The sequence below is a fragment of the Vidua macroura genome, chromosome 8 (assembly GCF_024509145.1).
Source record: "Vidua macroura isolate BioBank_ID:100142 chromosome 8, ASM2450914v1, whole genome shotgun sequence".
Lineage (NCBI taxonomy): Eukaryota > Metazoa > Chordata > Aves > Passeriformes > Viduidae > Vidua > Vidua macroura.
In genome coordinates this window covers 19,836,121-19,861,401 of record NC_071578.1, presented here as the reverse complement: position 1 = coordinate 19,861,401, position 25,281 = coordinate 19,836,121, and the positions used below count along the sequence as shown (strand labels likewise).

Sequence of the window (25,281 nt, the reverse complement as noted above, 5' to 3'; positions counted from 1 at the left end):
TGTAATTGCTTGTAGGTTGCAGGTCCAGACCAGAAGCAAAGGCTCTGGAATCAGGAGGATCTCGGGTGGAAGCTGTTTGCCATTTAAAGGCCTTTCATGGCATTTAGCACTGTATCACACTACAGCAGATGTGAAGAGCCAGCATAGAAATAGAGTGTTCAGCAGTTTGAAGGAGGCATCATTAATCCTTCACCTCCCAGAGAAGGCCAGAGCTGAGCTCTGCTTCCTCAGGCATCCAGCAGAAGATGATATTCAATAAGGCTTATGCTTCATCCATATGCAAATATTGTTTACCTTTTACACTGCCATTAACTGTTAACTCATCCTGAGCGCTTTCCAGTCATATTTCATTGTCAATACATGAAATCTCCTGCAACTTCATGGAAATTGTAGGGTCTCTCAGGAAAGGTTAACTACAGCCATGACTATCCAGACAAACAAGCAGGATGAGACAAGCACATGCACAACAGAAATACCATCAACTGTAGATGGTATGCAGCTTGCAGAATTGTTCATTTACTTCCCAGAGGCAGCTGGGTTTGTCTCTTTACATCCCATCTTCCTTTCCAATCACTTGTTCCTATGGACTTTCTTGTGCTACCACAAGCATTCAGAGGACTGGAAAGTAAAAAAAACCTTTTGGTTCTGGGTAAAAACCACATCAGTCTCTCTTTGTGCTCAGTTCCTACAGCTCACTGATATGGGGAGAAGGAGGATAGAGAGAAGACCATCTTCCTCAACAGCAGCCCAGCTTTAAATTGGAATAAAGTGGCCATGACTGCAGCATCAGTGGACATGGCTGGCTCAGAGAGGAGTTGTTGGACCCGCAGGCAGTGGGTGAACTTCTGCCTGAGTAAGCCCACCCCTCGCTTTCCAGCTTTGTCCTGAATACAAAGCATCAGAGATACTCATCCCAGGCCTTCACAAACATTCATAAACTTACATTGTAAATATTCAACTATATAAACATATAAATATAAATCATAAGCGTTTCTGCTGGCCATCCCCCTCTGAAACACCTCAGTTGCTCCCTGTGCATTAGCCCAGTCTTTGTCAAAGCTCTGCTCCCCACTTTGTGACAGCAAGTACTCGGCACTTTTGCAAGTGATCCATATGCTCCTATGCCAAACACCCAGTAAAGCACAAGGCTAGCAAGGATCTTTTTTTCATCCTTGCTCTGTGTGTACTGCCCTGACTCTGCAAGAGAAGAGAAAGGATGTCTGTCCAAATCAGTGCCCTCTGCCGCACTGCTGGATCTATTCCTGAAGCAGTGTCATGCAATCACGTGATTAGCAACTATCACAACACGTAAGCAGGGTAGGGCTGGAGGTATAAAAGCAAACTTCAATTTTGACATTTCTCAGCTTTAATAAAATATCATTTTAAATGGACAAGTTCTTTCCCTGACAAGTTGTTTGTGCCCTCTGGATAGCAAAGTCTTGTGTCAGGAGCGTGCCTGTCTTTGAAGTGGGAGATTGCAGTTTGACAAAAGGAGGGAGCAAAGGTGAGAGGGTCCAGAGCTGCTGTGAGGCAGCTGCCAGAATTTAGCAGTGCCAGTACAGGCTCCATGCTAGCCTTGCTCTGAGACAATGAAGCCCTTTCTTGGCTCAGGCTCTAAAAACACTTCCCAGCCACAGGCAGACTAGTCAGGGAAAAATCCAACCCAAAAACAGCAAAATGGAATCTAATTCCTGTCCCACAGCTTTAACCCTGAACATCAGCAGCAGGCAGGGTCCCCAGCCCTGCTGGAAAAAAAAGGAAGGCACCAAAATAGAAAGTGGCTCATTTACTGCAGGATACTTGTCCTGGGTTAGAAAGAAGAGGTGGTGCTCAGGTGTTTGCTCCAGTGGCTGCTCCAGGGTTTTCAATCCCTCCTGCTCCTCCAGAGGATGCCATGGACAGGGGATTAGCTCAGCAGGAGAGCCTGAGGAAGCAGTAGCAAACCCCTTTCTCTGCCACCATAAGCATAAAGGATGAGGACAGAGATTTGCCTCTGGCTCACCCTCTCAGAGCCAGTTCTGGATCAGTGGAAAGCAAAATGCAGGCACTTTCCAGAAGGGCTGCCCCCATCAAAAACCATTTCCATTTATTCAGCTATTGTAACAACCTAGCAGCAGCAGATCTGCTCCCCCTTCTGTCAGTCATCCCTCTGCAGGCACATCAACACCCATCAAATGCCAGCGCTCCCTGCATGGCACATACCTTGCACAAGAATAAAAAACACCATAAAGCAGCATGGCCTAACATGGAGGTTTTCAAGCTGTGCTCTTCTTATTTCCCTCCAGATTTTGCACAGACCTCCAGTCCTGTGGGGAGCAAACCTTCATGTACCTAGGTGCAAGAGAGGACAGAGCTCCTTCACCATCAGACACTGAGGAGCTGAAAGCAGGCAAATCCACTGGTAAGAAGAGGTACTACCAGGGTCTAGCAGTCTGAGGATGTTGAGAATATTAATATTCAAGGAAGCTCAGAAAACATAATTCAGTTTCTAACGTACCATATTCCTCAAACAAAGCAACTAACATGCTGGTTAGGCAGGATGAGCTCACAGTGTTCTTTAATATCAAAAGTGTCCCCACTGCAGGACATGGCATAACTGTCACACAGGACTGGGTGCCATTGGAAGGGAAACCATTATTTCCATGGCTGGTGATGGCTTCACATGCCTGCCTTTGTTTCCTTACCAGGTCTGACTGCACAGAAAAGATTACAAGTGTGGTACAATGGGAGAGAGAGCAAGGGAAAGGGGGAACACATCAGTGTATTTCTGTGGGCTTGCTGCTAATACACCCTTTTATCCCCACACACTTGATGATGAAAATCTATCATGACCCATGTGAAACCTCATCTGCCCCACTAGTCCTACACAGAGGACAGCAGCCCTTGGGAAAATTTGGGGCAGAAAACCCAAGGAACTTCACAGATCTGAAGCAATAAATAAACCCCAAAATATTCCCCTGAAGAGGGAAACCAATGCACTACACTAAATACACATGCTTCTGCCATCAGCCAGGAATACTGAGCATGAGCTACCCACAGGACTTGCACTGCCACTTCATGCTTTCCAGGTGCCTACAGAATGAGGACAGGTTGTGAACTTCCACAAGCTAAGAAGTGCCCCTATCCATTGCTCTTTAAAACTGCTCTTCCTTGGGTCACTCCTAGCTCCTAAGAAGAATCCCAAAGCAGCTGAAAGCCAGTTATAAGCTTGTATGATCTGCTGCAGTGTGCAGCAGAGAAGCACTAAGCAGTTCCACAAGGTGTGCAGCATGGCTGCCTGCTACTGCCCTCAATGTTTCCCCTCCTTCTCCACAGCCAGTGTGATCTCACACTTCTTAAAGAAAGGAATTTTCCTTCAACAGCAAAGGATGAGCATTTTCTGCTACTAAAAACAGCTGAGTTCCTCTGAATCTCCCCAAGACAAGAGCCAACACGTGGGAAGCTTTGGTGTAAAAGGAAACAAGGATGGAAACAGGTAGGCAGCACTAACTAAACCTCTGAGACACCAGATGCTCTGACTCCTTTACAGGTGAGTAAGAAAAGCACACAGGGATGCTGCAGTTAAGCTCTGTCTGGCACTTCTTATTCAGCAGGCTTTGGATGCTAAAAGCTTACACAGGTTCAAAAAGAAAGCAGGTGGACGACAAAGCTATCCAATGAAAGTCAATGAGCCATCTCTGGACAGGGGATTGTGGAGTCTACAGCAGCCTTTTCTACATCTCCTTTGGCATTTACTGCTGCCCCAATGAAACGGGTTACAGAGTTTGTTTTGGGGCAGATCAGTCATTCTTAAGTATTAACAGGACATTTCTAAGCGATCATTTTAGCTTTAGCAAAGCTCCAAATATAGAGGAACATATTAATAAAGGCCTTGAGAAGATATTTTCCAAGTGCTTATCCATGCCTTTGGGCTCCCAACTAACTTTGAAATTCTGGTCTGAATGGTCTTGGCAAAAAAGGATAATTTTTATAGAGGGTCTTTAACAAAATGGCAGGATGTAATAATCTCTCTGGGGTGATACTTCTCTTAGAGAGATGTCACAGTAAAACATGCTGTATGTTGGACACTGAATGACAGGGCAAATTTTGTAAGCAGGAAAGAATACCATGGTTACCAGCTGGGAAACTACTGAAGATGCAGAGCCACAGACCAGTCTTCATGGTTGGAAAGCCCCAATTCCCACCACTTACACTTTTATTCTAGCCCAGCTCAGAGAGTACTAACAGGCTGAATAATTCCTGCTAGCCCTGGAGCACCACAAATTGTTTCAAGAGTGGAAAGTGTTCGTGGCAAAGACCTTGCTTTGAGGGTCCAACATTCAGGCAGCAAGAGAGAGAAAGGGAAAATGCAAGGCTGAAATCAGCTCAGACATATTCAGCTGGGCCCAAGCCTCCAGCAGTGGGATCTATTCAGAGCTTAAAGCATTTCTCTGGGACTCTTTGTCACAGGAGTGTAGGTACAAACAAATGGTAGCTGGGACAAAGGGAGGCAACACACATTTTATTAGTAAAAAGTTAATCAGCTTAAAGTGTGCAACTAAATAAGCAAAGCTTACATTAAAGTGACCCACCAATAAAAGATGCCATGGAAATAAAGTTATAGGAAATACAATATAGTCTCTATGTTCTTTTGTAATCCATCACAATAAATATTCATGATTCTGGGTTAATGGGGTATGCAGCTCTCAGCCACCACAATAGTTTTTTGTTTATTCTCAAGACCATGAACTTTGGAACCATGAACCTGAATTTCAGGACTCTGTATTCATGCATGTTAGCAAAATTCAGGGCAAGGCAGGGTGATGGAGACAAGGCCAGGACCTTGGCTTGTGACAACATAACAGAGTTTGCTGCAGTTTTTGACAATGAGTAACAAGAGCCCCAGGATTCACAGAACTTCCCGTGTATCTGTCACCCTCCCTGCCTCCATGCCAGCAAAAGGAGGAGAGAAGAGACACAACCCTGTCCCTCACTTCCAGTCTATTCAGGACACAGCTCATTCCAGAGTCTCCCTCTTCTGAAGACAATGGCATCCTCAGACCAGCCCCTGGGGAAGCAGAAGCTGCTGGCATGACACAGCAGCAGCACAGAGCAGAGCAGAGCTCCACTCCTCACACAGAGGAAGGAAGACCTGCAACGCTCCTGAACACAATCCCTTGAGCCTTCGACTGAAAGGACACTTCTGCTTTCTGAAAACTGTCCTGAAGGAAGAGGACACCAAGCTGCAGTCCTGCATTCACCAGATAGAACATACCAGTCCAAAGAGTCCCAAGCCTCCCTAGCCAGGCCCACATCCAGTTGTTCCTTTGATGGTGCCACCCTCTGCAGCATTACCAGCCTTCCCTGTTGTGCTACGAGACTTCCAACCCCTCTACTCTGACTTGCATTAATGTGGACAGATTACAGTGCCCCTTTCAAGGTATGTTAGGAGCCTTTGGGGTTAGTGAAGGACATGTAGAAACTTTTTAAAAACCAACAAAAAAACAACCACCACAGACTCAAAGTTCAAAGCCTTGAAAGCAATAAGAGGAAAACCACTTTAAATGTTTGATCAAAGGCGTTTTAAGACATTTTAGTTTGCTGGGTTTTTTCCTCTCAACTGCTTACAGCTAATAGCAAAGACTATGATCCAAGGTCTTCAGCAGATTTCCAGTGTATTCAACCAAAATATATACCCCCTTTCCCAGTAAAAACTTCCAATTACCTTTTTCCTCTTTCCCCACACAATGCAGTGAACCATGAAAGCAAGGCTTCCAACAGCCTGGCACCAGGGAGCCAGGCCCTGTTGTGCTGAGAGCTGGGAGCACAGCTCTCCACTCTGCACCACTAGAGATCAGTCTGCAAACAGAACTCATACCCCTTCACCGACCCCTCGGGTTTACCTGCCTGTTTTAGGGAAAGCACAGCCTAAGACTCATCAATAAACAGGACCTATTCTTCATTCACCTTTCTTTAGGACAATCTAGATGACAATCCTTGCCACACAGAGCTCTGTTCCTCTATTTGGGCAAAGCTGATCACTGTGATCAGCTGAACGTGAGCAGCACTAGGACCAACTAGGCAGCACAAAGACCAACCATGGCTTCAGAATGCCCTGTGCTGTAATAATGCAAAACTCCCTTCGACTTTAAGCCTTTGATGCTTCAATTGCAATAGTTAAACAAAGGACCAGCACAGAACATTTATACATAAGGATCAGGAATTTAGCAAGAACCGTGGAAGTTGAGAAATTAACGCAAAAGATGAAAGTGTACTTTTGCAAAGAAAACTATTTCTCCAACTACTGAAATATGTGCTTTGAATGACAGAAAGGCTCAGTCTAAAAATCAAGTACATCAGAAAACAACAACAACAGCCTTCTCAAAACCAAGGCATCTTGCTGAGACTGCATTGCAATATTTGGAACATTTTATCTTTGCAAAACCTGCAATACCACAGAGATAGCTGTTCAGAGGGAGAAATACACAAATGTGCACCGTAGGAGGGGAACTGGTTGGGAAGCAAACACTTTCCCCATGCCCTGTGTGGAATTTTGCACTGAATGACACCCTTCTGAAACAGGGGACACCCCCAAGCTCTCCCACTCAGATCCAAGGAGAAGCCTCCTCCCTGCACACTTCCCACAGCCAATCTCTGTAACAACAAGCCTCTGAGACAAGCCCAAACCTGGCAGCTCCTTCCATTTCACCACAAAAGCACCAGGACCCAGCCACTGCCATGACCCAGGAGGACACAAAGAGCAGGCACACGTGATGGTTTGAGGTCTCCATTTCATGCATGCTTGCGAACCCCATGGCAAATGCATCACACCTCTGCCAAGAGATGAGGGATTGTACAATGGGCAAAGAGAGAAAAAGATGCTCTTTTCAACATCAAAACAAAAGAGGACAGCCAGGAAGTTTTACTCCTCATGTCAACATCCTATTACCAACCAGCAGTTTGCCTTGACAACAAAGCTTTCCAAGAAAAGGCAGAGATGTGGGCACTTGAGCAATGTCCTTAGGAGATCCCAGCTCTTTGCCCAGGAAACATGAAAAAAAACTAAACCAGCGTATCACGTATCACCTTCCTACTGAAGCATGACAAAAAGGAGAATATATGGCAAAAGAGGCCAACGAGGGGAAAACCAGAAATCAATAGGATCTAACAGAGCGTGACGGAAAATCACTTCCCTCATAAAAAGAGGTTACTTACCAGGTTAATGAATCTTTTCTGTTCTGTACTTAGACACCCAGGAAATGGAAGGGGTCACAGGAGCAGTGTGGGTGGGAATGAAATCCCTAGAACATGATTTCAAGAACAATCAAAGGTTAGAGATTAAATCCAGACAGCAGTCAACTGCACAGCACATCAGCAGCTTGGTACAGGCACCAGCTGCAGCTCAGAGTGTCGCCCAGCAAAACACTCTTCCACCATCAACAGCACAGCAAAAACCAGACTCCTCTTCCAGGGCAAAACCAGCCTGACAGGCCACCCCTGCCCCCTCAAAGGGTCAGCCACAAGAGCCACAGCATCTCTGCCTGCTTGGGTCAGCAGTACCAGCACGGTCAAAACAAAATGGTCTCTGGATCTCTGATGTGATTAACTGCAACAGAACCATGAAAAACAGACTCCAGAAATCACACTGTGCAAATCACATAGACAACTCTTGGTCTCGTGGCCAAAGCCTCTCAAAACTCACTTTTATATAAAATTCTGTTCCTTACGTTTGTTGGAAATGCACAGGCCAAAAAAAAAAAAAAAAAAAAAAAAAAAAAAAAAAAAAAAAACCAAAAAAACCAAACCAACAAAGAAGCATCTGGGCAATGGCAGGGTACAAGATCTGGTGATAACAGAAGGCTGAATTAGACCTCTGGAATATCAAGCACATCTGAAGCCAGATGCATTCTGAAGCCCTGCTGGCAGACCCCACATAAAGCACAGAGCCTTGCTGCTTTATCACTCCCTGCCCACATCTAGTTTGAGCTACTGACAAGAAGTGACCCAAGGAATAGATCTACTTAGGTCCAAGGCACTCAGTGAGCGAAATGCAGGTGCAAGAGTTCCATCTTTTTTCAAGGTCACTGAACTTGAAGGTCACTATGTTGGGTTCCCCCACTGCCTGCAAGAATTATTTACCAATGGATGCTTCTCAGTTTGGGCAGTCTTGACTCTGGTACAGCTCAAACACCTCTGCCATGCAGCTGTACAAGCTTCTCCTGCAGCAGATGCCTTGTTTACTACCCATTACCCAATTTCTGCATCAGAGACATGGATAATGCAGCCAGAAATCCCCTTTGTTACTTGTACTTAATTGAGTCTCAGGTTAGATTCGTTGCACAGGATAGCTGTTCAAGGCAGAGTTCCATGTCACATCATCTGCCTTCATGCCCAAGGAACCACACCACAAGCTCCAAAGCAGACCTAACACTGGCATTTCTGTGAGTTTAAGGATTTTTATATCTGAGGCATTTCAAAGCAGAACCAATGCCTTACAGAACCAATACCTTCATCACAAACATCCTGCCAACACACAGCAGTGTGGACAATCCTTCACAGCAGATGTCTGTTCCTGGAGCTGGGACAAGCCCTTCTGTCAGGTACAGCCACTGTTAGCAGGAAGAAAGGCACAGTTTATAATTACATCTGTCTCTTTCAAAGTCTGCGTTTGAAATTAGCAACCTCCGGCAGATCCCACCTGAAACTCGGCCTGCAAAATGCCAAACAAACCAGCCGATTTTGCCGAAGTTCTGAGCAAATGAAAGCACTGCTCATTAGGCAATGCTGTTTGCAGACAATGCTAAGCTCAGTCACACTGAACTGAGTGTGAAACTGGCAACACCCACGGTGACATGAAAAGTGGAGAAAGGTAATTTTCAGCACCCAGTACTCTATCAATCCAGGACAACAGAGTCATTCAGTGTCAGAGGTGTCTCCTCTCTGCCAAGCCTGCCCATCTCCAAATCAGCATACAGACTGCCCTGTCAGGTCAGTGTCCCCCCAGTCCCAGCGTCAGCCGCTCAGCACAGACAGCTGTGCCCGCTGAGTCACAGGAGCCAGCCCTGCTCCCCTCCTGCCCCTCAAAGGGAAGGGGAGCTGGGCGGAGCAGCCCATTCATTACAGCAAACAGCCTGCTGCACAGACCTGGCTGGCCAAGGGCACAGCAGCTGGGCTCACAACAGGGCTGCTCTTGGGAGAGCAGGGACAGAAGAACCTACTGACCTCTGGGAGTTACTGCCAGGGCGGGAGAGGAGATGTCGGGAGAAGCCTGGGGGAGAAGGCACCAAAGAACACCTGAGGCACGAAGCAGAGAAGGATCTGAGCAATTCTCCAGGCAGGGTTTGGAGAAGGCTTCAGCAAAAGGGAGACGGGGGAACATCTGAAATGAATCTGTAGGAAACACAAAGGGAAGCAGGCAGAGAGCACAAAGGTCTCTGCAGCAAAGGCCGGGGAAAAAAGAAGGAAATTAAAGTGTCAGGGGAAGCAGGTTAGAATGTATCAGACACACGGCACTGCCAGTTTCCCAGGGACTAAGGTGTGAGCCTAAGCAGGTTGCAGGGGGTATCTCCAGCCACACAGCTCTTCCCCAGACTGGCCGGAGGCCACTCACCTGGGAGACAGCCACAGGCAGTTTTAGCTGCAAGAAGGAGGTGGATTACCAGTAAATGCAGCAACTTCTTGTGCTAACCATTGGCAAGGCATGGTACACAGGTTAGAGCATGAAGAGAATAAAATCTCCAAGCACAACTGCAAAGGTATAATGTAATTACACAAATGCAAAGTGCCTCCAACCAAAATCCTCAGCTTTGAGGACTTTTAAATCCTGGAAGACTTAAAGCACAGTTTCTAAATGCCTTTTTCTGGGACTCTGTGACTTACTAATCTTATGCTACAAAACAGCTGAAGAGCAAGCAGCATTCCTTGATCCCCCCTGTGCAGGCTCTGGTTGAGGGCAGACACCTGTGAACTGCACCCAGACTAGGAAGCTCAATAAAAGCTCTGGAGGAGTATCCATGACAACTGCAAGCACCTCTCCCCCACCCTACCAGGCTTTTTTAAGGGGGGGGGGGGGGGGGGAAGTCCTCTGTCCTAAATTTGCCCATCTTCTGTCCTGTCCATTACTAAATCCCAAGGTGTAGGTACAGAACAGAAGGTTACATTTCCTACAGGCCAAGCAGATCCAACACACCCCAAGAAGTGTCAAAGATCAGGCGTGATTTAGTCAGATCCCAAGAAGACAGGTAAACACTGGAAGGACTTCAGACCCAGATCTCAAGTTGCAGTGATCGTAAGGTTTTGCTCTCCAATTCCCCAGGCCATTGACTTCCCTACTGAGGAATCTCAGGTGCAATAAAAGGGTTGGTGGCTATTATTTCTTTAAGCCAGAGCCATTAGCTTGTGCTCAGCTAGGATTATAATCAAAATCACCTTAAACCTTCCCTTTGAGGAGGAAACTTTTGCTGCAGCTCTACCTCGCTACAAAACACCTCCCCAGTGGTAAACAGCTGCATCACTGAAGAGTGACTCCAGTAGTTTTCACCCACCTGTTTTCCGTTCTGTAACTGCTGTCATCTCCCCAAAGCAGGTAAATTAAAGACTGAACAGTCTGGTCTCTCATTCTTTCCCAGACCACCCAAAAAGAGTCAATTTCCTCCTTGAGTATTTAACCCTTCCTGCAATGTACCAGGGAAAAAATGCAAAGGGAATGATTGCCAGTGAGAGCTCTCTCCTTCCTCTATAAAAGTTTCCATCAGCTCAGCAAGGAAGATTCCACAGACTGGGTCATGTCCCAGACTCTTCTCTCAAAGCCCTCCTATAAGCATTGGTGGCAAAGGAAGAAAGGTCCCTTTTCTGGAAGGCCATATACCTTCTAAAGTCAGGAGACCAGGACTCAGCTCCCAGCACTGCCACCACCACAGTGACTGCCCCTGGGTAGGCATGTGGCTCCCACTCTCCTCTACAACTCAGACCCCACAGCAGAGGACTGGTACCTTCACCACAGCTGCACTGCCACTTTCCATACAAGCCCAGAGGCTTCAAAGCTCTATTGAAAACCTGTAAGATGGAAATGAGATTTCTTCACAGGATTCTGCGATTCCCAAGCAAAGGGCAGGTTGGCACACGCTCTGCCAGTGCTCCCACCATTGCCAAACTAAATAGGACCACTTGCAAGATTGCAGGAAAGCTCTTGTCAAGAAGTGAGTGGGCTGGATCCCTAGCACAGCCTGCAAAGAGCTTTCTGTTTGCCCTGCTAACATGATGTTTCTATGATGTTTCTATGCTTCCAACCGGGAAAGCAGCATCTGCATCCCACACAAAACCCAAGCAACATTCAAATGGCCCAGACTTTACAGATGCTGTCTCCCCTTTCTCATATGATTACCCCCTCGAGGCTTTCAGTTCCTAAGAGCAAATTCCTCAGCTGCCCACAGAAATGTCTGCACCTGACTTCAGATGTTTGCACCACAGCCTGAATGAAATGTGCAGTCTCTAGAACAAAAGGCTTCGAGGAGCAGAACAACAATGAAGCACAATTTACAGCTCTCGGGACAGCACTGGGTGTGAGAACTCTAAATACATGGGGCATTTAGAAGTTAGTGGATCAAATCAGCAAGTGGAGCAGGAACAAGGATGCACAGCAGTATCCACACTTGAAGGAGCCTTGGCTTGCAGGAAAAAATGATCTATCATTGCCGAACTGCTTCTCTAATAACTTTTCTAGTAATAAAGAAACAGGAGATACAGAATTGCTGCTCAGTTGATGCCCCTTCACACCTCTTGCCCCATTTCTTCCCCTTTTGAGCTCATATCCTGAGAACTCCACAAAATCCATGGGAACTAATTCACTTTCTAGGTGCTATCTCCCTGCCAGAGGCTTGCTCTGTTTTGCAGCCTCCCCAGGCAGGCTCTGCCCACTCGGAGCACTGCAAGCACGGCCCAGAGCAAAAGCCATGGAGAGATCAAAGTCTCATGGAAAGAAGCTGAGCTTGAATGCAAGGCTCATTTGTACTTATAGACAACTCCTCCTTGGTCCAGCTCTCCTCAGCCGCACCAACCCTCCTGAAGGACTCCTGAGACACACGAAGGCAGCAAGAGCCCAAGTTCCCTTTGGCCTATGCCCCAGGAGCACACAGCTGAGCAGGCAGCTCTGCCAATCCCCTGATGCAAACACCTGCACAGAGAAACACTGCATTTGGCCTGGCAGTCCAGACATGCAGGCTGGCCCGTGTCCAGACTTGGTCAGCCTGTAGTCAGGACATGTCACACCAGGATGAACTGCCCAGAGCTGAGAGAAACAGGACTCCAACACAGAACACCCTTCCTGGAAGAGGAGCTATTGCACCTCCAGCTCACAAAAGGCAGGAGTGCCAAGTTAGGAACTGAAGTACCCAGGAATCAAGATGATGAAACCAAACTGCAGCTTTTTCTCCCCACCTGGCAAGTAGAAAAGAGCCTCACAGCAGGTTTGAGCTGGAAGAAAGGAATCATCAAGCCAGAGGACACATCCAGAGGACAAGTTATTCAGTGCCCAGCTCTCCCTCCTATTTGCACCCACCTCCCGTTGTTGACATAAGTTGGATGATATTATCCCCAGAGGTCACTTTGAACCTCAGAGATTCTGCTCTTCACCTCAAATTAAAGTTTGTACAAGCTTGTACCCAAATACCTACCAGAACAAATTATAGGCTATTTAATTCCTTTGGTTCCAGTTTGTCTGAGGAGCCTCAGGAGGACATGCTTGTTTTGTTTAGAAGGCATCCACGGTTCCTCCTGCTGCAGGCCTCTCATACAGCCTCACTCAGACCTGCACACTGGCCTGGGTGTCCTTAACTGGATCCTCTGAGCAGCAAACCCATCCAAAGCACATGTGAGGCTTATGACATTTTCCCATCTATTACAGAGCAGTTCTGGGCAGGAACCTTTGTACTATTCCATTTGAAAAGCTCCAGTGAGCTGCTGCAACACTCAGCAAAATCCAAGCCACAGAGCCAGTGGCTGCAGTGCTTTAGGAGGTTACTGCCCTGTGCTGTCCCTCCTGCCTTGCTGCAGGAGATTATTACATCCTCCACTAATGCAACAGAGAGGAGCATGTGCCGGGCTTTCCACTCCCAGTCTAGCAGAACAACCATCAACAGCCTGCACTGAACCTCAGGGCATGAGCTGCAGGGGTGAGGAACTGCCAAGCTTTTACCTCGAAACCTGCCAGATTTAAATCCATAACAGCTTCTGGGCCACAGCCATTAGCCCACAGGAAATTAGAAAAAGTAAAAGAAGATGATAAAAAGAAATAAGTGAAGCACTATAGTTTTAACAGCTTTGGAAATCATGTAAGAGGAGCAGCAGCTTCTTCACCATGGGCTTAGAGCCTGCACACAATCTGCAGCCACAGGACCGTGCACAGGCGCCTGTGCCTACAGCGGCGATGGAAGCATCACCACAAGTCTGACAGTGCTCATAGTCTCTGTTTCCCCTTGCAAAACATACCAGACACCTGAGCATTTCACAGCAGGTCTGCAGCCATTGCCCTCTCCAGTCATGCTTCTTGACAGATCCCGACACTGTCCCACGAGTGGAGGAACTCAGGCCTAAGGAAGTTAAGAAGACTTGTCACTGCTATAGTTCATCAGGATCAGGGTGAGAGACTTCCCATACAGGCATTAGACCACAGCCCAGACAGGCCCTCTTGGAGAGACAACTCTATTAATGGTGTCTTCACCTTGTTTCACTAATAGAAATAGATCACTTATTAATCTTAGCTCAGCTAACCCTTTGAGATGGTGTCTGCAGCAGAGAACACCTGCCTAGCTCCACTAGGTGCTGATGGTCTGGGACAGGACTAGGAAGAATACTGTGAATGCAAGGCAGGGTCTGACACAGATCCTTGTGGTACAAGCCTTGTTTGGTTTGTCTTGGGGCTAACTTTAATAATTGGAACTATTGAGCACACTGAGAGAGCTACACAGCATGTAAGGAGTGTCCTGTTCTCTAAGTGCTCAGCACAGCCACATGAAGAGAAACTGGATCAGAGAGCCTGGAAATACAGCCAGTCAGGAGACACTGAAAGAACCGGAGTCTCTTTCTTCTACAGAAAACAAGAGTGAAACTTGAGAAAGCCGGTAATGGTGCTCACCAGAGCAGGAGGCTGCAGCAAAGCAGAAGGCACTGTACTGCCCTCCACACATGCACACACTGGTGAGAAAGGCAAACCCAAACTGCAGTACTGCAGCCCCAGGCCACGAAGCCAGAGCAGTGCTGGGCTAGGCTGCCTGGCAGCCCCCACCACAGGCAGCTGTGTGCCAGCACCACCAGAAGCACCTGCCTGCTCCTGGGAGGAAAAGAACCACCTGTGTGACCTCCACAGGTTTTGTTCACTCCTCCCTTTCTATTGGAAAGAAAACGTTGGAAAAACATAAAAGGCAAACACTAAGAAGTCAGCAAATAAAGATAATTTCTGTGATTGATCCTGCCTGAATTAACAGGAATAACACACACTAAGTTTTTCTGTCCACCACAAGAAGAGGTGATTATGTAAATGAAGAGAGGCTGTCCTTGGCAGTCCAGGCTCATTTCTGTGTGCATGCAGAAGTGAGAGGGAGCGAACTTGGGAAATTAGGGGACTGCAGGAGAAAAAAATAAAAGGTCCTGCAATGAAGACAGGCAAATGGAAGGTTGTGAAAATAATTTTTTCCCTTTTTCTGCCACAGGTTCTCTGTTAGATGTAAAGAAGTCAAATGAAGTAAATGTTCTCTGTGTGGTCCTTAAATGAGCATTCCTCATCCTCCATGTACTTGATCAGACATCAGCACCCAGCAGTCACAAGGGCAAGTGAGGCAGCAGAGATGATGGTATAATTTTGAGGAGAAGGCAAGGATAATGCATTTTCAGATGGGAAGGCTGAAGCACTGTACCTGTAGTTCTCCAAGTCTAAACCATAGCTGCGTCACTAACTAGTTTCACTAGCAAGAGAGGTCAATTCATTACCATTTAGAAGCAGACACAAATACAGTAAAGCATACTTGGGCTGTATGCCATATTCATTACAAAGAATTAACCTCCACACACACCAAACTATATATCAAATGACAGATGACTTGCTGATCAAGGGAATGTTTTGTGCAAAAAATACTCTCTGGAGAGGACTGAGCTGAATTTTGGAAGGAAACCCACCACACTCAGCCTACATACAAAGCCAGCTAAACTTGCTGTACCAGGCAGAGAAGCTCTGAAAGACATTACATTGACAGAGCTCGTCTATGTGAGCAGATACGGCTGCAAGTACCGCAAAAGCAGGCAGGAGAGAGCTGATAACAGGAGAAGCTATCACCAAGGGACACTGAGTAACAGCGAGGAGCACATTCAGGAGACCAAGAACACCACCCAGAAAAAACACCTTTCTTTTTTCAACTCCTAGAGTATTAAGAAAACAGGACTTCACACAAAATTATCTTTAAATGTAACACAACTAACAAGTTATCAGTTGCCAATTTCTCAGCAGAAAAGCAATTCACAAGACCACAACACTCTCCAGTAGCTGGAACCAAAACGAGTTACACTCACATCAGGAGTACCTCCTAGTTTTCCGAAGAGAAAATCTGAGTCAAGATTCTCTTTGAATTAAGGCAATGCAACATTAGGGATGACAGCAGCTCTGTTAGAACTCAAACAGATAAAAAGCAACGAGTTCAGAACCAGCAGAGTTCAGTCTGACAAGGGAACGAACAACTCCAAGAAAGGGACGGAGGGAGCAGCTGGAGGCTTCCCGGAGAGGATGCGGTAACTTGCACACAGGCAGCTACGGAGTACCTGGATGCCCCGGGCGGCCGGGCTGCGTGCGGGGCGGGTCGCGCCCGCTCCCCACCGCCGGGGCGCCCCGGGGAGCCTCGCCAAGCCCCGCCGCGCTCCCGCCGCTCCGGGGCACGCACGGCAACTTCGGGCCGGACAGAGCTCGGGGCAAGTTGGAACAGCTGCCGAAAGGCTATGGAAATGCACAGAAAAAGCCAGAATGGTTGACGGGGCGGGGGAGGGGGGGGGGGAGAACCCCCAACCCCAAAATGCAAAGCACGGCCGGGCATTTCCTTGGCTTTGCAGAGGGGAATCCCGCGCGGGAGGGAGCGGCACAGGTGGAGGAGCGGTGTGGGAGCGTGGGGCGATTTACAAAAAAAAGCCCGGCATAGCCTCCCACCCGGGGCTACAGCCCCCGAGCAACGCGGGCAGCGGGGCGCAAGCCGGAGGCAGCCAGAGCCCTCCGGCACCGGCGGGCCGGAGACAGGGGGCAGCTCGCCCGGTGCCCGCTGGGTTTGCCAAGGCAGCGGGGACGCTCCCGGGCGGGCCGGGGGGCTCCCGCCGCCGCCAGGTGAGCCTGGGCACGCTTCGGCCGGGCGGACCCGGGGTACCGAGGAGCGCCTCGCAGGGACACCTGTCCACCGCCGCCGCGCTTCCAAACTTCTCCCAGAGTTGCAGCCAGCCCGCTTCCCTACCGGCTTTGCAAGGGTCGCGGTACTCCATCAGCTCCTCCGCCGTCTCCGGTTCCCCCAGCGTTAAGGAGGCTGCGGGTGCGCCCGTCCCCGCGGCAGGCAGCAGCAGCAGGGAGAGCAGCAGGCGGCGGAGCGGGGCGGCCCCGCGGCCCATGGCGGCGGCGCGGGCGGAGCGGGCGGCGCGGCTGCCCGGGGTGCGGGCACTGCGCGGCGACAGCGGCCCCGCGGCCGCGGGGGGCGCCGCCGCTGCCACTCACCGCGCCGCCGGCCAATCACGGCCGCGCCCGCGCCTCGGCCCCGCCCCGCCCGGCCCGGCCCGCGGGGGACCCGCGCGCAGCCGCTGCCTCCCGCCGCGCGTGGGAGCGAGAGCCCGGCGGCGGTAACCGCGGACGTCAGACATCAGCAATTATTGATACTGCCATTAGTTACTACTACCGCTATTTAGTATTGTTTTCCCTCAGTCGGGACTTCAGGGGCAGCCAAAGAGAATTAGCCCGTCCGCCGCCGGGAGAACCAACGCTTCACATCGCAGCCTTAAAACCCCAGTGAAAGCGGAGTTGTTAGACCGTGGATGGAGAACGATGGGGAAAAAAATCACTCCAAACTAAAGAATGGGAGAAATTAAGAAAGATGGAACTAAACATCAAGACGTGCATTTATCCCTCTCACATGCTTTTCACAGTAGTTTTCAAGGGCAACCAGGCTGTTTTACTGGAAATGTGGGCTTTGGGATGATCCATATACAGCAAAGCCTGGGAAATCAGGAAGATGGATCACCTGCAAGATGCTCAACTGCATCAAAATCTACACCTTGGTATCTGATCTGGTGACTGAGCCTGTACAAGATCTTGGACAGCTCTAACAGCAGAGCATGGGGTAACACACTGGAAAGCATCATACTTCTAGGGATTGGGATGGAGGTAGACAATGACTCTTCTGCTTGCATAGTGACAGGGAAAGGGCAGATGCCCAAAGCCCAGCCATCTCACTGGGTGCTGAATCGTCTTACAAATAATCTCACAAAGGCCAGCCAGGTGCTTCCATATGAATTCAACACTGCCTAGCAGAGCCTCTGGTCTGACAAGATGTTAGGCTGAGGCTGGAGCAGTACTTAGAGGTTGGTCATCTGTGCACATGCTGCTCAGCAGATGCAGAGAGGGTACAGCTGCCATCCCGGTGAGCAGGGGAGAGCTGACAAGGGTACAAGCTCAGTGGGGTGCTCGTGGGGTGAACGTGTGTACCACTCTCTCCTGGTGCCAGAACTGCTCCTTCAGCTGTGTACTTCCAAGCTCCCACAGCAGGATTGTTGAGCAGCATTTCCCAATGCAGCATGGGCTCCAAGCCCTCCCTTCACTCAGACAGATAATCATTTGCCATCCATAAATTTGTCCCTTCTCTTGCAGCCTACAGCAATGAATGATAACTCAGCACAAAAGGGCACAACATGATTCAGGCATCTCCTCAACAGCAACACAGTCTACTGCAAACTGTTCCTGACAGTTGCCCTGCCACTCATTTAATATTTAAAATTGTCTTCAAACCTTCACAGAAGCCAAAAAGGCTGCATCAAACTCTGACATGAAGACAATGATGAACAGCTCTGCTAATCAAACATACTGGAGTTTCTTACAGCTGGTGTTCAATGAACCAAGGATGATCTAGGTTTCAGGCAAGCTTTCTAGCAGTGAAACAGGGAAGTCCTAGAGCAGATTGCCATGAAGAACCAGGGAATTCCCATCATTTTAAGTTTTTGAAGAGTGTAGACAAACAGCCATCAAGACTAAACTTAGTAAGGTAACTTTATCTATCTCCTGAGTTTTATATTGCCCACTTACACAGTATCTACTTTTACTTTTCCTGTATTAGGTTGCTACTCTCTCTGATTTTGTCAGATGGAAGAGCAGTCTAATGGTTATTTTAAAAAGAAAACCTGATCACCTCTCTGTGTTTCAGAACCCCCAGCTTTTATGGGATGAGCACTAGCTGCTCTTTTCTCTCTGCACAAAGGTCCTGGCAATATAACTTTCTGAGGGTACAGGAAGCTGGAAAACAAAAAACTTGAACCTTTGTAAGGGTGGTCAACAGCTTCCCTGATCAGCATTATGGATCCTTATCAACCCTGTGGAAAGCTGGGCTGTCACCCACTAAGAACAGTCTTTTGACCACATGGAAACTGCTTGTTAACCTCTTCCAGCATGACTGGGGAGCCCGGCCCCTTCTGCACACAGAACCTCTATTACAGATGTGGATAGATGTAGAAGAGGACATCCTACAGCTTTGAAGGAGGAAGAGAGCCAATTAAAATATGGATCCTTAATTTTGCAATTAGAGTGAGTCTGTGAGGGAGTTCAGAGGAGTCTATCACTATTATCCACACACAAAAAATAACGTTACCTTATTATGGGGAACTCTTGAAGTCCCTAACATGAGAACTGCTCAAACCTTCCAGAAACAGATCTCAGTAACAATCATGGCACTTTGCAACTGGCAGCCAAAGCAGCATACCCAGAGCAATGACTGCTACCAGGTGTTTAGCTCATGTTGTCTTGATTGGCAGGACCACATCAGTGCAACTAAGGAACACAGAAAGCCCTGTGAAAGGATCTTTTTCATCTGAGCTGTTAAAAAGTCAGTGAAGTCTCACAACAGCAGAGCAACTCGTGACACCAATAGTTAATTATCTGGAAAGAAAACAATCCATATCCATTGCTGTCAAAGGCAGTCTTTTCCTTTGCAGAACTCTCTCCTGCCCAACACACACAGACAAAATCCACTGTCCTTTCAAGCCTCGCTGAGCAAGAATGCACACAGCTCTTTCTGAATAGCATCCATGAGCAAAGCTATGTGTGAGCTACTTAGTGCTAATGGAATATCCCTGCACACAATGTGTCCTGAGGCCAAAACACACACAAAGTTTGCTAGGTCTTCCACAAGATCTGCTTCTTCCCTCTTGCCAGCACTTGGGGTCCACCAATTCCTCTAAAAAAGTGACTGAGGCACCACTCCCTTGGAGCCTGTCCCACTGCTGATTCCACAGCTGCTGCCAAGTCTACAAAAAACCAAACACACCAAGGTGTTTGCATCACCAATGCAAGGACAGATAGAGTCCTGGAGAGATGGAGCATGACTTTCTGAACCCAGAGCATTCTCTTTCTTCTTCCCTCTGCATTTCTAGTGCCCCTCACTTCTCCTTAGACTTCTTTCATTGCTTCTTTTCATGGTAGGAAAGAACACCTGCTGCAGGTGTAGCCCAGTGAGCTGCATCCCTGCCTACAGGCACCACGGGGCCCTCTGCAGAACCATTGCCCTCCCTTTGCTTCACCCCTTCTAGCAGAGGCTCGTTTACTCCTAGTACCAGTACAGGCTTCCTACCCTGACAAAACCTCTTCACTTCCCCATCTCCCTTTTCCTCTGACTGTTTATATCTAGCAGTCTATTGCTCTCAACTCCCTTATCACTCAGAGTTGACCACTCTTGGGATGGCCTTTCTTCCCTGAGCAGTCACAGACAAATCCAGGTGATAAAGTATCAACCCCTGCTCTCTCTTCCTTCCATCACCCATTTTAGTTTCTTGTGCAGTAGATTGGGGGTGGGTAATTTTTTATCAAGTTTATTGTGTTACCACCCAGGAAACACCTCCCATAAGGTTAAATTATTTGCTACCTAAAAGGAATCTTTTAAGGTGCTGACACATACATGCTTAAATGTCCCAGGGGTTCTGAAATCCACTGTACAGAGATCACTGCAGTCACAAGCACATTCACCTGTGCATTAACAACTCAATGTATAATTAACAACAGCCTTGTCATAACAGGCAGTGACACTTACAGAAACTAGAAGTAAGCCATGGTTGGAAAAGTCCTTTTTGTTCACCAAAGTAGCAGCAGGAAGGATATGAAGTCACACCACACAAAAAAGCACCAAACATTTTTCCCATCATTAATGCAATCCTTGAACTATGTGAGAAAAACCAAGATACTTATGGGGTAATCTTGAGTTGTATAGGGACAAGCTGTGGGAGGCAGGGAGAGAAATCTGTCTTATCTGGAAGCATGAGTTTTGGCTTGACCACTGTCTCCCAAATTGAGGCATGTCAAACTGATGTTTCATTACTTCACTTAAAATCCATTTTCAGGGTTCACACAGGAGTCAGTTATGCTTGGAAAGCATTGAGCAAAGCTGGTGGTTTTGGTGATCTCTGCTGCAAGGTTAAGAAGAAGGGCATGGGAACATCTTTGGAAAAGCATCTGCTGTTCAAAATTTGAAGAGTTGAATCCACTGGTTTTTCCAAAGTACTTTTTGCCATAGGAAAAGTTATCTTTTTTTTTTTTTTTTTTTTTTTTTTTTTTTTTCTTCTCTTTATGCAGAGGAATAAATCTGGGAAAGTATGAAAGTATAAACATATCTCCAGTCCTCTGTTATGAAGATGGGATAGTTGCATTTCCCTGCTCCCAGGCAGGCATCCTTTACAGAGGCTGGAACATATGCTACCTGAGTTAAGGCTGTTTGACAAGTGGGTAGAATTTAATGAATCTCTCAGAAAAGATGTTGCTCGATCAAAAATTGCCTTAGAGAATTTTCCCAGCTACAGTTTCCACACAGGATTTCTGTACAGAGAATAACTATAGTAACATCTTTATCCAAAGCACAGACAGAGAACATGCAGGTATTTCGTCTTCTTAGGTAAGCAACACCTTAAAATAGGTTCATCTTACTCTTTAGCTCACTAAAACCAGGAACAGTGATTTCCTTTTTCATTATTTATTTTGCTATACACATAATTAAAAATTATGGTAATTTCAGCTTCAGACAAAGGTGGGTGTTTGATCACTTTCTGGTAGCGAGATAAACAGAAAAAAATTTTCAACAAAAATCACCTTTTATCTTGCCAATTGAAATTACTCAAAATAATTCTGCAGAATCCAAATGCAGAACTTAAGTAACCTAATGGTATTTCTTCAACATTTTATTATACAGGTCTCCAATTCTTGCAGGTAAATGGGTGCCTGACTCTCTAAAACTGTCACATCTTTTTAAAGTAAACTGTAGGTAATGTTCACTATTCACCTGCTACTGTCTGGTCAGGCATTTAGAAAATAAGGCAATTATTTCCACCCATTCTTGAGTTACTCCTGTGTAGCAGAACAAGAGAAGCCTCTCTAAGTTAATTACATAACCCACTTTTCTCAGCCCAATAAAGTGATAAGTGATTCAGAATGAAAAAACAGCATAAAATGAAATCTAAAGAATTACATGTCTAGCAGCACAGAAAACCACTGTGCCTTGCTTAATGCTCTAAGTCTGAACTTCCTGATACAAACCTTTCAAAAATGAGAACGAGCAGCCACAAAAGCTTCCTTGAATTCAGTCTCATATGATGTTCTCATTCCTGTTTGGAAGCTGCTGAGAAAAAGTTACTACAGCTCTCCAAACATTTCAGAGACCAAATAAAAGCTTGTGATACACAGTGTTCAGGAAAAAAAAAAAAAAATTACTGTGTGGTGTCTAACTGTAGCATGTTTTTCTAGGTCAGGCAGCTTGCTACACAGAACTGCTGGAGACTGGCCTTTCTCACCCAGACCCAGCATTTCCAGTTTATAGGACTTAGGTCTAAGCTTTGATGAACTGGAATCTATCTAGGCAACCACTGCATCATATGGGTAAGCACACCTCATAGTATTAGGAGAACCCTAAAATAACAGTTCTGTAAAATTAGGTATTTTGATAATTGTACATAAACTCCCAGTCCTACAAATGCATGTGTTTCCTGGAATGCTGTCGTCATCCAATGCCAGCTGAGGGATAAGCACAAGCTTGTGAAGGTATGTTTTGGAATGCTCCAAGCCCATGGTCCTGAAGGAGATCTATCTAGAACACAAGGATAGCTCAAATGGGTTTGGTTTTCATAACAGAACAAGCCTCAGCACAGTGGGACCTCCAGAGATATTTGACAAAACATTCTGTATTGTACTATGAAGAGCTGGTGAGAAAATCAATACATCAGTAAGCCAAAAATGCTGGTACCAGGCAATATCACCCCCTTGTTCACAGCAGATGAGACCTAGTTTTTTTGCAAAAGCATTGCACTGTTGGCAAATACACTGATGAAAATAAAACCACTGTAACTGGTACAGGGCTGGGGGCAATGACATTGTTAACAGCATATCTGTTTCAAGATCTGCCTTTCAAATAGGTTAATCCACTAGATAAAAAAGCTGTTTTCTTATCCTTTTCCCAAATGAATTCCTGCCCTTTAAAGTGATTCTCTCCAAGAACTACACAAAGCCTTCCAGATTCATTGGTCCTCCCATCATCTTTACAGTTTCCCCACGCAAATCAGACCCCCAAAATCGGAAGAAAAATTTCGGAACCACTGAATGAAAATACTGAAAGTAAGGAGGAACCCCTTTCCTGAACTGAAAACACACTCCTGGATAAAAGCACACTACTTGCAGAACGCACATGTAGATGTCTTCTCTGCAAGTTTTGAGAATTTTCTCACTAATGCCATTTAGCAGAATGAAAATGCTCCCTTGGAAGGCTTTGGAAAATGGCACCAAAACTATTTTTTTTTTTTTAAATGAGATATGATGCTCCTGAAGAACGCAAGTCATAAACACACTGATCCAACACTTTCAAGTGTGGCTTTATTCCAACAGAAGTCCAACAAGAGCAGGGCTTTTGTGACTTCAGGGCTAACCCTGGAATGAGACACTGACTTTAGATGGCAGCAGTGCTAACAGCTATTGCAGGGCTGCTCTGCCACAGTGCATTAACCTGGAAAAGATCCAAGGGATCCAAAACTGGAATTCTTTGTCAATCTACAGTTCCATCAGACTTGAAATGAACCATAAGCTGCAGAGTCAAGAGTTCATTCAAGAAAACAGGAGCCCTAAACTCCAGCTCCAACTATTCAGTTTACTTGTCCACAGACTGGAGAGGAGACTTGTCTTTGCTTGAGCTGATGTTTTCCTAACACACTCCAGTGGAGAAATTCCTGAAGCACTCACAATTACAAGAATTTTGCTGTCTTCAGTGAAACTGTATATATATACTTCCTTGGGCAAATTTGGCTAGATAGTGGTGATGTTCAAGTTAGAGCAAAACGTAACTTTCTCATTTGTGTTAGCTCTGCAGTAATGACAGTGATAAGAACGTGCTATCACTTCTACTGTTTTAGCACCAGAAGTGTAAATAGTGTGGTTTGGTTTGTTTTTTTTTTTTTTAACCTGAAACTTGTTAAAAAAATACACCTGGGACTATCCTACAAAAAACAATTTTTGTGCCCTTTATACACTTTGGAATGTAATTTTGGAGAGAAATTAATACAATCTGGCTTCAAAACATTCAGACATCAAAAAGAGCATAATGTAATGATTATTTACAGTCTCCATTCCCTCCAATCCAGCATTCATATATTTTCATATATGAATTACAAGAGGCACTTTCTATGTTGCACTCTGCCTCAACTGAAAATATTTACAATTATATTTACCTAAACCATTTGCTCAAGACTGGCTATCGTTTATGAACTATTTACCCAAATCCCTGGCCCCTGTACCAAGAAATGGGAAGAAAAGCATTGAGCAGCCAACTGAAGAGCTATCAAAAAGCCTGAATTCAAGAACCAGAAACTCTTAAGAAACAACCATGGTAAGAGGAGTATTGTCTGTAAGATCTTTATTTCTTCCATAAAAGAGGAAGGACTACATCATCTAAGCAGAGAGCTTGCCATTTCTATTAAGCAAGTTGGTTCAAGCTATACCCACATTTTTGGGGAGGAGGGCAAGGAGGGGGAGCGGGAGCAAACAGCCTTGCCCCAAACAGCAACCATAAAGACAAGCTGTTGAAATCTGGTCACATTTTGCACTCCTTCAGAAACCAAAAGGGAGAAAACAAAGCAAACTCCCAACTTACGTGCTAGGGTGGCTGTATAAAAATGTCAATTATTTAAACACAGTACTTCTCTGGAGGAACCTGCTTGCAGAAACAAAAGCAATGCCTGCGCAGTATCTTTCAATGTCACTTTAGAAGATATACAATCCTATCTGGATATGCAAAAGCCAGTAATGCCAGAGGATAGAAAAAGCAAGTAGGCAACCTAGCATCCTGTGGCATTAAAAGTGATTAAATGAAATTCACAAATGGTTTAGTGAAGGTTCTGATAGACTAATCACATAGCAGGGCTCTAAACAGAGAACCAGACCCATTATCATAATGTTTCCTTTAAAAAAACTTTTATCTTGGCAGAGTACTTAATGTTTTTATTACGTGGAGATAATGGCTTCTCACTTCAGATTTAGAAGGAAAAGAGGACTTCCCACAGCTGTATGCACTAGCAAGTACTAGTACAAAATCCAGTCTCTGCTTTAAGTCTCCATGTTTTGGAACAAAGACGAACTAACTGTTGACACAGGTTATAAGCTCATTTTAAAATTGGCCTGTACTTCCAAACAAAACAAGAATTATTATGTTTAGCAGCAGAGTGTTCACCTACAGACACCAATGATTCAGTTGAAGTAAAACTTAATTATTTTCTGACAGACTGGTTTAAATTGGCCAGGGAAATCAGAGCTAAAAGCTGAAATACTTTTCAGAAGCCATATACAGCAAGGATGCACTGCTTCCCACTATCACCTACCTGTACAGTTCACCCAAGCTAAATATGGATGTTTCTCATTGTGGCTACTGCATTATCTGTACTTTTTATATAGAAACAGTACAGTGCTAATCAATACAAGTATTTGGCTCATTTTTTAAATTCAGGAAGTTTCCTTTTTCGTGGCAGGTGCTCTATTTCAGACAGTCACACTGATGAAAACGTTCC

The 25,281-nt window shown here is 46.1% G+C and overlaps 1 protein-coding gene across 1 annotated transcript in view; it reads right to left on the bottom strand.

Annotated features, from left to right (window-relative positions):
• TLL2 (tolloid like 2) overlaps positions 1-16,485 on the bottom strand; it is an 84,970-nt gene extending 68,485 nt beyond the window's left edge. Inside the window, exons 1-2 of the mRNA XM_053983220.1 lie at positions 16,163-16,485; positions 15,784-15,944 (exon numbers count right to left, since the gene is read on the bottom strand). Coding sequence (XP_053839195.1) covers positions 15,784-15,944; positions 16,163-16,485 — 484 coding nt within the window. The remainder of the gene's footprint in view (positions 1-15,783; positions 15,945-16,162) is intronic.
• Positions 16,486-25,281: the final 8,796 nt, after the last annotated feature.